General features: G+C 40.8%; 1 protein-coding gene across 1 annotated transcript; it reads left to right on the top strand.

Annotated features, from left to right (window-relative positions):
• The first annotated feature begins 1,261 nt into the window (after positions 1–1,261).
• On the top strand, positions 1,262–12,879 carry LOC311110956 (NFU1 iron-sulfur cluster scaffold homolog, mitochondrial-like). The gene is made up of 8 exons (XM_084153604.1): positions 1,262–1,583; positions 2,207–2,307; positions 2,491–2,626; positions 3,588–3,654; positions 4,040–4,151; positions 5,538–5,601; positions 9,787–9,961; positions 11,503–12,879. The coding sequence occupies exons 1-8, from the start codon at positions 1,519–1,521 to the stop codon at positions 11,572–11,574; spliced, it is 792 nt and encodes a 263-aa protein (XP_084009730.1). The 5' UTR covers positions 1,262–1,518; the 3' UTR covers positions 11,575–12,879.
• The last annotated feature ends 260 nt before the right edge of the window (positions 12,880–13,139 follow it).

Here is a 13,139-nt window from a genome sequence, read left to right as displayed (position 1 = left end):
CTCATCTTCACTGTGGAATCTCAAGTTTATCCAGCAGTCTTCAGTTGCAGCAGTTCGGCTGTGTATTATTCCACCACCCAGGCAACATTCCTGTCTTTTGAGAGCAGCAGAGGAGACTTATTATGTCATGGTTTACTCACTATAGGCACTCCTTTTGGAAGGGAGCACCACCTTGTCCTGTCAGAGGGCAGATGTGAGGAAACACAGGGTGGGCCCTCTTGACACTATGTCACTGTTTGTTTTAAGTTACATAGCACACCCTGCACAGGCTGCATAGCTGTCAAACTCATGTTCCCCCAGTGGCAGTGCAGAGCTCTCTTATACATTTCTTAGATTCCTTTACTGAACTTGAAACTTAAACTAGAACTTTAACTTTCAGAACCCATTGTCCTTTACGGTTGTGAGGCCTGGGTCAGCTCACCAACCAAGAATTCACAAAATGGGACAAACCCCAAATTGAGACTAAGCATGCAGAATTCTGCAAAAATATGCATGTACAATGTAAAACACTAAATAATGCATGCAGAGCAGAATTAGGCCGATAACCGCTAATGATCAAAATCTAGAAAATATCTGTTAAATTCTACAACCACCTAAAAGGAAGCAAATCCAATTTTGATAAACTCACATATCTACTGGGTGAAATACCACGGTGTGGCATCACAGCAGCGAGATTTGTGTCCTGTTGCCACAAGAAAAGGGAAACCAGTGAAGACAAACACCATATTTATGTTTACTTATTTTCCCTTTTGTACTTTAACTATTTGCACATCATTACAACACTGTATATAGTCATAATATGACAGCTGAAATGTCTCTATTCCTTTGGAATTTTGTGAGTGTAATTGTTTATTTAACTTGTGTTTTTTATCTATTTCACTTGCTTTGGCAATGTAAACATGTTTCCCATGCCAATAAAGCCCTTTGAATTGAATTGAGAGAGAGATACAGAGAGAAAACTGCAGCTTTGTTGGACATGGGTGTGTAAATCATGCCTTGAATGCATGTCTTGTCATCCCTGTGTGTGTCTAACATCTTGGTGTAAATTCCCTGAACTGTAGTGGCAAATTTGAATGATGCAAAATACAGCCCCAAATACTATTTACCCAATTTAGAGATTCTTATTTATATGACCTATCAACCATAGGCCAACTTCAGTGATAATTTACATTAAATACTTACAAAATAATGAGATAGGCTATGTTTTGCTCTAGTAGCAGCAACAAAATCCCAATACATTTTCGTGCAAGAATTCTGATTTACTTTTATCATTGCATACAGCACAAACAGATCATTGATTCGTTCTCAGTAGTGGCTGGCCGTTTAGATGCCAATATTCGTACTTCAAGAGTATATATAAGCTATATATAGAACTTATGTTTGTTTATTGTAATGAATAAGAATATTTACTTATCAAACTAACGATTAATAAGCAAATTGTGGAGCAATTGTAATCTATTTAAAATAGGATATGTGAAAACAGCTCTGTCTTGGGTCCTCATTTTCAAAACAAATGAAATGGCTGCCCGCATAAGATGGAGTCTTCAACGGTTGATTCAGTCACGAAATACATCACATTTTAGGTTTGAGTTTCTACTAACATAACATTTCTCATTGGGTATATCAACGTAATGAAGGTATTGCTGTGAATTCACCACGATTGGCTGTCAATTTTCTTTAGGAATCGAAGGTTGACCTAGCTAGTTAGCCAAGCTAACTGCGACATCATTGTCAAACCTACTGTAGTGTAGCCTAATCGCATCATGTTGCGCAGCAGATATTTCCCAAATTGTATACATATTAAAGTCTACAATCACGATCGGCCATGAAGTAAAGCATTTTATAACAAAAACTCAGTTTGCCTGGCTCTTGTTGTGCTTGCTAAACCTGTCATCAACAACTCGATTGCGTAAAGTTTGCAGTAGCTAGCTAACTTTCTGAGAATCTAGCTAGCTAAAATCTTTCTCAGTTTTGCAGTTTGGTCATTGAGGCATCACCAAGCCTAATCAGTGTCATTAAACAACCATCGGTAGCTAGCTAGATGCTTTATCGTTTTTTCTTTGCTTGTTGACAAGGTCGCAAGTTCATGTCGTTAAGGCCATCCCGAAGTGACATGTTTGTAAGGACAAACCTGCGATAAACCCACTCTGTTGAATTAATGTCGGACCATCTAACTACATGACTTGACATGTACTGTCTGTTCTAGGTTTCCAATCAAGACGAGAAACCAGTTCCACACACAATGCATTGGCCCGAACTACAGAAAAGTTCAACTTCTGCCTCGGACTGGACCCACACAGTTCGTAGGTGAGAAACTGGCCTAAAAAAACAACAACCTCATTCACATTTACTTACTCCATAAGAACCACTTTCAACAACCACATTCAAAGGCTACGGTTGTCATGTTTTTCTGTAGTATATTCAGAGTAGGCCTATAAACTTACTAGTGGAACGATATGCTCGAAAGATGACCATACCATTATGTTTCAGTGCGACACTTGTCCATTCAGACACAGGACACTCCAAACCCACGGAGCTTGAAGTTCCTCCCTGGTAAGCCTGTGTTGGGGGTGGGGACCCTGGATTTCCCCTCTCCAAGCTCTGCAGAGTGCTCCTCCTTAGCCAGGTTAGTACTGTTGGATAAAAGGGGAATTGTATTTTTATGAGCTATTGAAATATGACAGTAGCAAGAATCTAAACAATGAGCAGTAACCATGACGAAACCAGACAGTGTGAATAAGCTAGATTTTAAAACATTAGCTTGTTTGATTTTCAGAGCGTGTGAGAACCAGTGACGCTTGTACATGAACTGCTGTACAATAACTTGAGCTGAAGATAATCATGTGTATTCTAGGCAGGGTTGGGGTCAATTCCAATTTAATTTGACATTTCAATTCAAATCTTGAATTAACTCATGAAGTGGAGAATTTACATTGAATTCAATTCAAATTTCAACAATCTTCAAGTTATGGAATTGGAATTGAATTAGACTGTTTGGACTGTTTGAATTGGAATTGAATTGAACATTTCCCAGTTAATGTAATTAATGCACTTAGTATATAAAATAGGACTGCAGGATTTGTTTTAAATCATTTCAACTTGTATTTCTATATTTCCAGTATAATTAGGCTGTCTTAACAGTGACATGGTCAGCCTGAAAGCCTAAGGGAATTTAATTCAAATAGGAATTTGTGGAATTGTTGCGTATTGAATTGGGAATTGAATTCTTTGAATTTACCTAACATTGGAATTGAGAGGAATTGAATTATCTCGGAATTCAAAGACTGACCGGGAATTTGAATGAAAATAAATGGAATTTACAAGGGAGAGGGAATTAAATGAAATTTGAGGAATTAAGCCCATTTCTGAATGTATTTCTTAGTTGTTATGGTTTACTGTACTGATTAGCCTAAGTTACAGTTCTTTGCGTGCCTCAAGTCAAAATCAATAGCAAAGTGCAATGAGCCTCTCCACCTTGTTCTGAGCACACCATGAGGATTATAGGTCATAGATATTACTGTACATACTAACATCATGAAATGTTTATGACATGGAACACTCTTGGTTGCTGCTCCATGGTTTCACAGGGACCTCTTTGGAATCGAAGGAGTGAAAAGTGTGTTCTATGGTCCTGACTTCATCACGGTGACCAAGGTACCCAATAAAGAAACTTTAAAGTTTAAACCCTCATCTACCTTCCATTTCCTTTTACCAACCCTATCCATTTGCTCTGGGATATGGTGTGCCATCATAAGACCATAATGACTGTGTCACAAATAAAAGTTATGAAAACTTTCTGATTCAATACATGGGCTACATTCCAATTCTCAACCCTTCTCCCAAAGTGTGCACTTGCACACTCCTTGTCATGGATTTAAAAGCATAGGATTAGTATAAGCATTGGCAGGAGGGAGTTTTCACCATTGCTAAATCCATGCAAGAAAGTGTGCAAGTGCACATTTTGGGAGAGGGGTGGGGAATCGGGGCCCAGCCATATTAATTTACCAGGCCTTTGCATTTTTTGTGTTGCCCTTGCCAGGCAGATGATGATGTGGAGTGGACGGACATCAAGCACCATGCCATGGATGCCATCACTAAGTTCTTTGACAGTGGAGACCCCATAACCACGGGGGTGACCCACCATGAGAGCAGTGAGTATGACAGGAACAACACTCTTCTTCATATGAGTGTTTGAGGGTAGAGTGCTGCAGTGGTCCGTTTTTTGGAGTCGCACCCGCCCCGCGCCAGTCCCACCCAATATCCAACATCATAAAATATTTTTCTCCGCCACCTGCATTGAATTATTCCGAGAGCCGATCCGTGACCCACCAAAAAACATCAATTTATTGAATAGTTTTTATGACTAGAGTAGTAGGCTTTAAGGCTATTACCCTCCCTGCGTGAATTCATTTGTCTGCATGTCTATTCAACATTTGGATAAAAGGGAACCATGCCATGAATTAAGAACGATAGGCCTATCTTCTCATTTTCACTATGCGAAGCAGCACATTGACAACTCAAATCGCGTAAAAAAAAAGAGCCTTCTAATTAGCCTCCTTACCTAATGGAAGCCTATAGCCGACATAACAAAACAATTCCTTAACATTCAATATTGTTTAAATCATCAAATACTTTAATTAAAACTTAAACAATTCCCAGAATTGAGTAGGCTATAGGCTGCAAAAATATGTTTATTTAGTAGGCTATTGGCTACTCAAACTTTTAAAAGCTGCACTGGATTAAACTTGATATGGCCTGCGTTTGGTCTAAATCAACGGATGCCTGAATGAATGTAATGATTAACATAATTATTGTAAACAAATACATTTACGTCAAATACCTGCTTGCACTTTTGCAGGCTGTGTATCCATCTACCGTGTTGTTGTCGTCCTTGTCCACGATGACTACAAAATCCTTCCAAACCGTGGATTTCACTCTCGCAGCACCTGTTTCCACAATGGTGTATTTCATCATCATAAACGTTCTTATTATTTCTCCTGTTAGGTTAGCCATTTTCACGTGAGCTAGGAGTCAGGGAAAATTAACTTGGCAACGTATTGTCGTGTGGCGGAAGGGAATATAAAATCTGCACATGGACAAATTATGTTTCAGCACCACACAAATAGGCTACTAATGGACAGTTCTCTGCCCCACTGTCTCGCTGCGTGGCTGGTAGCCTTCGCTATGTCTGCCTCACTTTTCACATAGCCCAATTGAATTCACAACACAATTCAACACAATAAGCTCCTGGGTTTGTAAAAAAAGATAGTATCTTGATTTCAAATGTTTCCGACCCGCAATATAATTGTTCTGAACCGCGAGGCGACCCGCGGGTTGATAGAATGTTTTCATTCCACCCGCCAGCTGATTTTTTTTGCGGGTAACCGTGGGTATTCAATCCGATGCAGGACTCTATTTGAGGGTCAATCTGTACTGTATTGTCATCTTGATAAACCATGTACATATCATTAAAATATGTTTGTTTTTTGGAATGATGAACATGGCCTAATAAGGTTGTCATGGTGTTCCTGTTTTAGGTCACTCTGAAGATGATGATGAAATTGTTTCAATGATAAAGGAGCTTTTAGATACACGTATCAGGTAAAATCCCCACATACTATTAGTATGATGAATGTGTCACTCTCATGATGTTTTGCTGTAGATACAGTGGGGGAAAAAACTATTTAGTCAGCCACCAATTGTGCAAGTTCTCCCACTTAAAAAGATGAGAGAGGCCTGTAATTTTCATCATAGGTACACGTCAACTATGACAGACAAAATGAGAAAAAAAAAACCCAGAAAATCACATTGTAGGATTTTTAATGAATTTATTTGCAAATTATGGTGGAAAATAAGTATTTGGTCAATAACAAAAGTTTCTCAATACTTTGTTATATACCCTTTGTTGGCAATGACACAGGTCAAACGTTTTCTGTAAGTCTTCACAAGGTTTTCACACACTGTTGCTGGTATTTTGGCCCATTCCTCCATGCAGATCTCCTCTAGAGCAGTGATGTTTTGGGGCTGTCGCTGGGCAATACGGACTTTCAACTCCCTCCAAAGATTTTCTATGGGGTTGAGATCTGGAGACTGGCTAGGCCACTCCAGGACCTTGAAATGCTTCTTACGAAGCCACTCCTTCGTTGCCCGGGCGGTGTGTTTGGGATCATTGTCATGCTGAAAGACCCAGCCACGTTTCATCTTCAATGCCCTTGCTGATGGAAGGAGGTTTTCACTCAAAATCTCACGATACATGGCCCCATTCATTCTTTCCTTTACACGGATCAGTCGTCCTGGTCCCTTTGCAGAAAAACAGCCCCAAAGCATGATGTTTCCACCCCCATGCTTCACAGTAGGTATGGTGTTCTTTGGATGCAACTCAGCATTCTTTGTCCTCCAAACACGACGAGTTGAGTTTTTACCAAAAAGTTATATTTTGGTTTCATCTGACCATATGACATTCTCCCAATCCTCTTCTGGATCATCCAAATGCACTCTAGCAAACTTCAGACGGGCCTGGACATGTACTGGCTTAAGCAGGGGGACACGTCTGGCACTGCAGGATTTGAGTCCCTGGCGGCGTAGTGTGTTACTGATGGTAGGCTTTGTTACTTTGGTCCCAGCTCTCTGCAGGTCATTCACTAGGTCCCCCTGTGTGGTTCTGGGATTTTTGCTCACCGTTCTTGTGATCATTTTGACCCCACAGGGTGAGATCTTGCGTGGAGCCCCAGATCGAGGGACATTATCAGTGGTGTTGTATGTCTTCCATTTCCTAATAATTGCTCCCACAGTTGATTTCTTCACACCAAGCTGCTTACCTATTGCAGATTCAGTCTTCCCAGCCTGGTGCAGGTCTACAATTTTGTTTCTGGTGTCCTTTGACAGCTCTTTGGTCTTGGCCATAGTGGAGTTTGGAGTGTGACTGTTTGAGGTTGTGGACAGGTGTCTTTTATATTGATAACTAGTTCAAACAGGTGCCATTAATACAGGTAACGAGTGGAGGACAGAGGAGCCTCTTAAAGAAGAAGTTACAGGTCTGTGAGAGCCAGAAATCTTGCTTGTTTGTAGGTGACCAAATACTTATTTTCAAATAAATATATTAGCAAATAAATTCATTAAAAATCCTACAATGTGGTTTTCTGGATTTTTTTTCCTCAATTTGTCTGTCATAGTTGATGTGTACCTATGATGAAAATTACAGGCCTCTCTCATCTTTTTAAGTGGAAGAACTTGCACAATTGGTGGCTGACTAAATACTTTTTTTCTCCACTGTACATGGATCAGGTAAAAATCCCCACATTCTCTCAGTATGATGAGTGTGTTACACTGACAACATTTTGTCAATCTAGTACAGTGTTTCCCAACTCCAGTACCCACAACAGCACACATTGTTGTTGTAGCCTGACACTCACCTGATTCAACTCACTGAGGGGATTCGATTCATCTGGCCCGGGCGACCGGGTAGGCGTGTTTTGCACCGGGTGAAAGTTGATTGCATTTGTTTTGGAACCGGGCTGCCTCCAGGTGCAGCGTTCAAAGCCCTCGGCGAAGTCGGTTCAAAACAAAAGTTACAGTGCATTCGGCAAGAATTCAGACCCCTTGACTTTTTCCATATTATGTTACGTTACAGCCTTAAACATTTATTTAATCCATTTAAAATAAGGCTGTAACGTAACAAAATATGAAAAGTCAAGGGGTCTGAATACTTTCCTAATGCACTGTAAGTCATTAAGCACGTGGAGTAATGAGTAGGCTTCTGTGTTTTCACATGCAAAAGTGATTGCTTTTGATAAAAACACTATCTGTCTTCCCAATGAAAACCAGAAAATTCAAACATACAGTGCCTTCAGAAAGTATTCAGACCCTTTGACTTTTTCCACATTTTGTTAGGTTACAGCCTTATTCTAAAATGTATTAAATCGTTTTTCCCCCTCATCAATCTACACACAATACCCCATAATGACAAAGCAAAAACGGGTTGTTTTTTAAAAACTGAAATATAAGTATTCAGACCCTTTACTTTGTTGAAGCACCTTTGCCAGCGATTACAGCCTGGAGTCTTCTTGGGTATGACGCTACAAACTTGGCACACCTGTATTTGGGGAGTTTCTCCCATTCTTCTCTGCAGATCCTCTCAAGCTCTGTCAGGTTGGATGGGGAGCGTTGCTGTACAGCTATTTTCAGATCTCTCCAGAGATGTTCGATCGGGTTCAAGTCCGGGCTCTGGCTGGGCCACTCAAGGACATTCAGAGACAGGTGAAGAGACAGGTGAACCTTCGCCCCAGTCTGAGGTCCTGAGAGCTCTGAAGCAGGTTTTCATCAAGGATCTCTCTGTACTTTGCTCTGTTCATTTTTGCCTCGATCCTGACTAGTCTCCCAGTCCCTGCAGCTGAAAAACATCCCCACAGCATGATGCTGCCACTACCATGCTTCACCGTAGGGATGGTGCCAGGTTTCCTCCAGACGTGACGCTTGGTATTCAGGCCAAAGAGTTCAATCTTGGTTTTATCAGACCAGAGGATCTTGTTTCTCATGGTCTGAGAGTCTTTAGATGCCTTTTGGCAAACTCCAAGCGGGCTGTCATGTACCTTTTACTGAGGAGTGGCTTCCGTTTTTGCTCTGACATGCACTGTCATCTGTGGGACAGGTGTGTGCCTTTCCAAATCATGTCCAATCAATTGAATTTACCACAGGTGGACTCCAAGTTGTAGAAACATCTCAAGGATGATCAATGGAAACAGGATGCACCTGAGCTCAATTTCGAGTCTCATAGCAAAGGGTCTGAATACTTATGTAAATAAGGTATTTCTGTTTATTTTTAATACATTTGCAAACATTTCTAAAAACGTTTTCCGCTTAGTCATTATGGGGTATTGTTTAGATTGAGATTTATTTATTTAATCCATTTTAGAATAAGGCTGTAACGTAACAAAATGTGGAAAAAGTCAAGGGGTCTGAATACTTTACGAATGCACTGTATGCATCAATCAACAAATGTATTGTTGACTCAATGAAATACTTATTGCAATTTCTACGTGTTTGTGTACCCCGTCTCTTCAGCAACAAAATAAGGCTGTAACATAACAAAATGTGGAAAAAGTCAAGGGGTCTAAATACTTTCCGAAAATAGATGTTGTATGTTTCTGGACAGTGCACCATGCTGCCTTGTTGACAACATGACCGAGCGGTGCAGATTACTGTTCCATTTGAGCAGGGCGCCCCTCCCTCACCACTTTTCCTCACGTCATCGGCCGTAGACCGGTGCACCGCGGCTCAGTATAATCGAATCCGCCATTTGAGGGCTTGATGATTAGCTGACAAGTAGAATCCGGTGTGCTTGTCCAGGGCTACAACAAAAATGTGTACTGTTGGGGATACTGGAGGACTGGAGTTGGAAATCACTGATCTAGTACAATATGACTCATTTGTGAAATCTGAGCCCTAGAGGCATCCTTGGAATGTTTTGTTGACAGTCTTGATAAATATGTTTTGGCTCAGAAGCTCTTCAAGCAAAATGCAATCTGGCAGATTGTTTGGGCACTGAAGTTGTTCCACAAACAAATGATAGAAGTGATGTTGATATGAAATATAGACTATCGTTATCGTCAAGGATTTCTCCCCTCCCCTCCCCTCCCCTCTCTTAAACTCCTCCCCTCCCCTCTCTTAAACACTTTGTCTTCTTCTTCCTCTCCTTCTCTCCCTCCTAGTTTTTAATAGCAATTGTAATAATACCTGTTATATTGTTGAATAACAAACTAAACTGATAAACCCTCCCGTCTCACACAGGCCCACGGTGATGGAGGATGGCGGTGATATCATCTTTAAGGGCTTTGAGAATGGCACGGTGAAGCTGAAGCTGGTTGGCTCATGCACCGGCTGCCCCAGCTCCACTGTCACCCTGAAGAATGGCATCCAGAACATGCTGCAGTTCTACATCCCTGAGGTGGATGACGTGGAACAGGTGAGAGGCAGAAAGGAGAGGATGAATGGAGAGAGAGCAGTAGAGAGAAGGAGTTAGAAGGGAATGTAGAGAGAGAAGAGTAGAGAGAAGGAGTTAGAGGGGAATGGAGAGAGAGAAGAGTGGAGAGAAGGAGTTAGAGGGGAATGGAGAGCGAGGAGTAGAGAGAAGGAGTTAGAGGGGAATGGAGAGAGAGAAGAGTGGAGAGAAGGAGTTAGAGGGGAATGGAGAGCGAGGAGTAGAGAGAAGGAGTTAGAGGGGAATGGAGAGAGAGAAGAGTAGAGAGAAGGAGTTAGAGGGGAATGGAGAGAGAGAAGAGTAGAGAGAAGGAGTTAGAGGGGAATGGAGAGAGAGAAGAGTAGAGAGAAGGAGTTAGAGGGGGATGGAGAGAGAGAAGGAGTTAGAGGGGAATGGAGAGAGAGAAGAGTAGAGAGAAGGAGTTAGAGGGGAATGGAGAGAGAGAAGAGTAGTGAGAAGGAGTTAGAGGGGAATGGAGAGAGGAGAGTAGAGAGAAGGAGTTAGAGGGGAATGGAGAGAGAGAAGAGTAGAGAGAAGGAGTTAGAGGGGAATGGAGAGAGAGAAGAGTAGAGAGAAGGAGTTAGAGGGGAATGGAGAGCGAGGAGTAGAGAGAAGGAGTTAGAGGGGAATGGAGAGAGGAGAGTAGAGAGAAGGAGTTAGAGGGGAATGGAGAGAGAGAAGAGTAGAGAGAAGTAGTTAGAGGGGAATGGAGAGAGAGAAGAGTAGTGAGAAGGAGTTAGAGGGGAATGGAGAGAGAGAAGAGTAGAGAGAAGGAGTTAGAGGGGAATGGAGAGAGAGAAGGAGTTAGAGGGGAATGGAGAGAGAGAAGGAGTTAGAGGGGAATGGAGAGAGAGAAGAGTAGAGAGAAGGAGTTAGAGGGGAGTAGAGAGAAGGAGTTAGAGGGGAATGGAGTGAGAGAAGAGTAGAGAGAAGGAGTTAGAGGGGAATGGAGAGAGAGAAGGAGTTAGAGGGGAATGGAGAGAGAGAAGGAGTTAGAGGGGAATGGAGAGAGAGAAGAGTAGAGAGAAGGAGTTAGAGGGGAATGGAGAGAGGAGAGTAGAGAGAAGGAGTTAGAGGGGAGTAGAGAGAAGGAGTTAGAGGGGAATGGAGTGAGTACTAAAACATGAAGTTGGAACAGCATCTGCTTTGTTATGTCAAATCTAAGTTGATTGGTCGCGTACACAGATTAGCAGATGTTATAGCGGGCGCAGCGAAATGCTTATGTTACTAGCTCCTAACAATGTAGTAAAATGTCAAACAAGTACAAAAAGTACCTAAAAAATCCTTAAAAAATCAAGAAATGTCAGAAGAATCCAATGAACAACCCAAATAACACTATAACAGGAATCCAAATTCAATCTATACGTATCTACACCTGATTAATTTATACAATATATACTACGAATATGTACAGCAGTAGAGTGAGCTATGTCAAGAATCCAGTATATAAATAAATATGCAGTATGTATAAACAATGTCACCAAAATGTGTAAGTTATAGCTGTTCTTTTTGTTTGGTTTCTGTAGGTGGAAGATGAAGTGGATCATGTGAATGCAAAGGTTTTCACCGAGTTGGAACGCAAGTTAGGAGACATATAAAACTTCTGTCAGCCCCCATGCCTATAGATAAACAGCCTCTTGTATAGATAGATGCCTTGCAAACCAGGTAGATACTGCTTCCACTACCCTAGTGCAATATTCATGATTTAAAATAATATTCAGCATTGCACTTTCAAAAGACCAACTGTAGTGTTCTGTAGGCTGTTGTTTCTGTCTGTCCTTTACTCAAATACGGTATATGCACCTGTTACAATGAAGCAAGGCTACACACTGACACTTATACTGCATCTCTTCCATTAGGAAGGCTGAAAACTCTGAAGACGGCTGTCATGTTATATATTTGATATTTATTTCTCTGCAGGTTGATTTACAAATTGATTTACTTTACATGTTTTCGAAAAGAAATAGTATTTTCTGATGAGTTAAGGGAAATGGTTTGTATCTATCCCTAGGCCAAGCATGATAAATTGTTTATATGAAATGATCACAAGATATTGCACAGTTAAAACGACAAAAGGATTTAGCTGTATATATTTCTTTGTGAATGCATTGTTTAGGAATCTACACATAGTAATCACATTTCTGGCATGGGCACATGTTCATTCATATTGAATCTGTCGTGGACAGACTACGTAAACATAAATGGTATCGTAGATATGTCATGATATAACGGGATGCGTGAGGTGATGAGCAGCATTAGTTCCAGTGCTTGGGTTTTTCCTCACTGGTTATTTAGACAGATCACAATTTCGCAGGTGTTGGCATCTTTTGAATTTCGGAAGGAGAGGGGACATTTGGCCCATTTAGACTTGCCCGTAAATTGCAAGCTCTTCATTCCGATTCTCGTTCTGTCTCTTCTCCTACTATGTATGGACATGAACTTAGTCGAGCATCTGACCAATTACACAATACTTTAGTTATGGGTTAACCAAGATTAATTTATATTCATCATATAGATAGCAGTACATATACTCCCAAAGAAAGCTTTATGTGAAATACTGTGATAAATGTTGTGCAGTGATTAAAGTTCTTTGAATGGATACTATCACCCATTCACTTGTATAACCATTGCAATTGTAACAGTTCCAGCTGCAATCTCATATTGCCGATACAGAAGTCAGAATCATACTAGTATCACAAAGGAAAATGTAATGGTTATTTTGTCCCATTCATGGAATCATCTCGTTGTATTATTGTATTGCTCTCGTTTTCAGAAACCAACACTGGTGGAAATACCTATTGATATTACTTTGCTGTCTTTATTGAGTTGTTGGAAACAATCAGATTTATCAAATCAAATTGTATTGGTCACATACACATAAACTCAGCAAAAAATGAAACGTCCTCTCACTGTCAACTGCGTTTATTTTCAGCAAACTTAACATGTGTAAATATTTGTATGAACATAACAAGATTCAACAACTGAGACATAAACTGAACAAGTTCCACAGACATGTGACTAACAGAAATTGAATAATGTGTCCCTGAACAAAGGAGGGGTCAAAATCAAAAGTAACAGTCAGTATCTGGTGTGGACACCAGCTGCATTAAGTACTGCAGTGCATCTCCTCCTCATGGATTGCACCAGTTCTTGCTGTGAGATG

The sequence above is a fragment of the Coregonus lavaretus genome (genome assembly GCF_964263955.1).
Source record: "Coregonus lavaretus genome assembly, chromosome: 36".
Classification (NCBI taxonomy): Eukaryota; Metazoa; Chordata; class Actinopteri; order Salmoniformes; family Salmonidae; genus Coregonus; species Coregonus lavaretus.
Note: the sequence above shows the minus strand (reverse complement) of the source record. Positions and strands in the feature narration are given on the sequence as shown.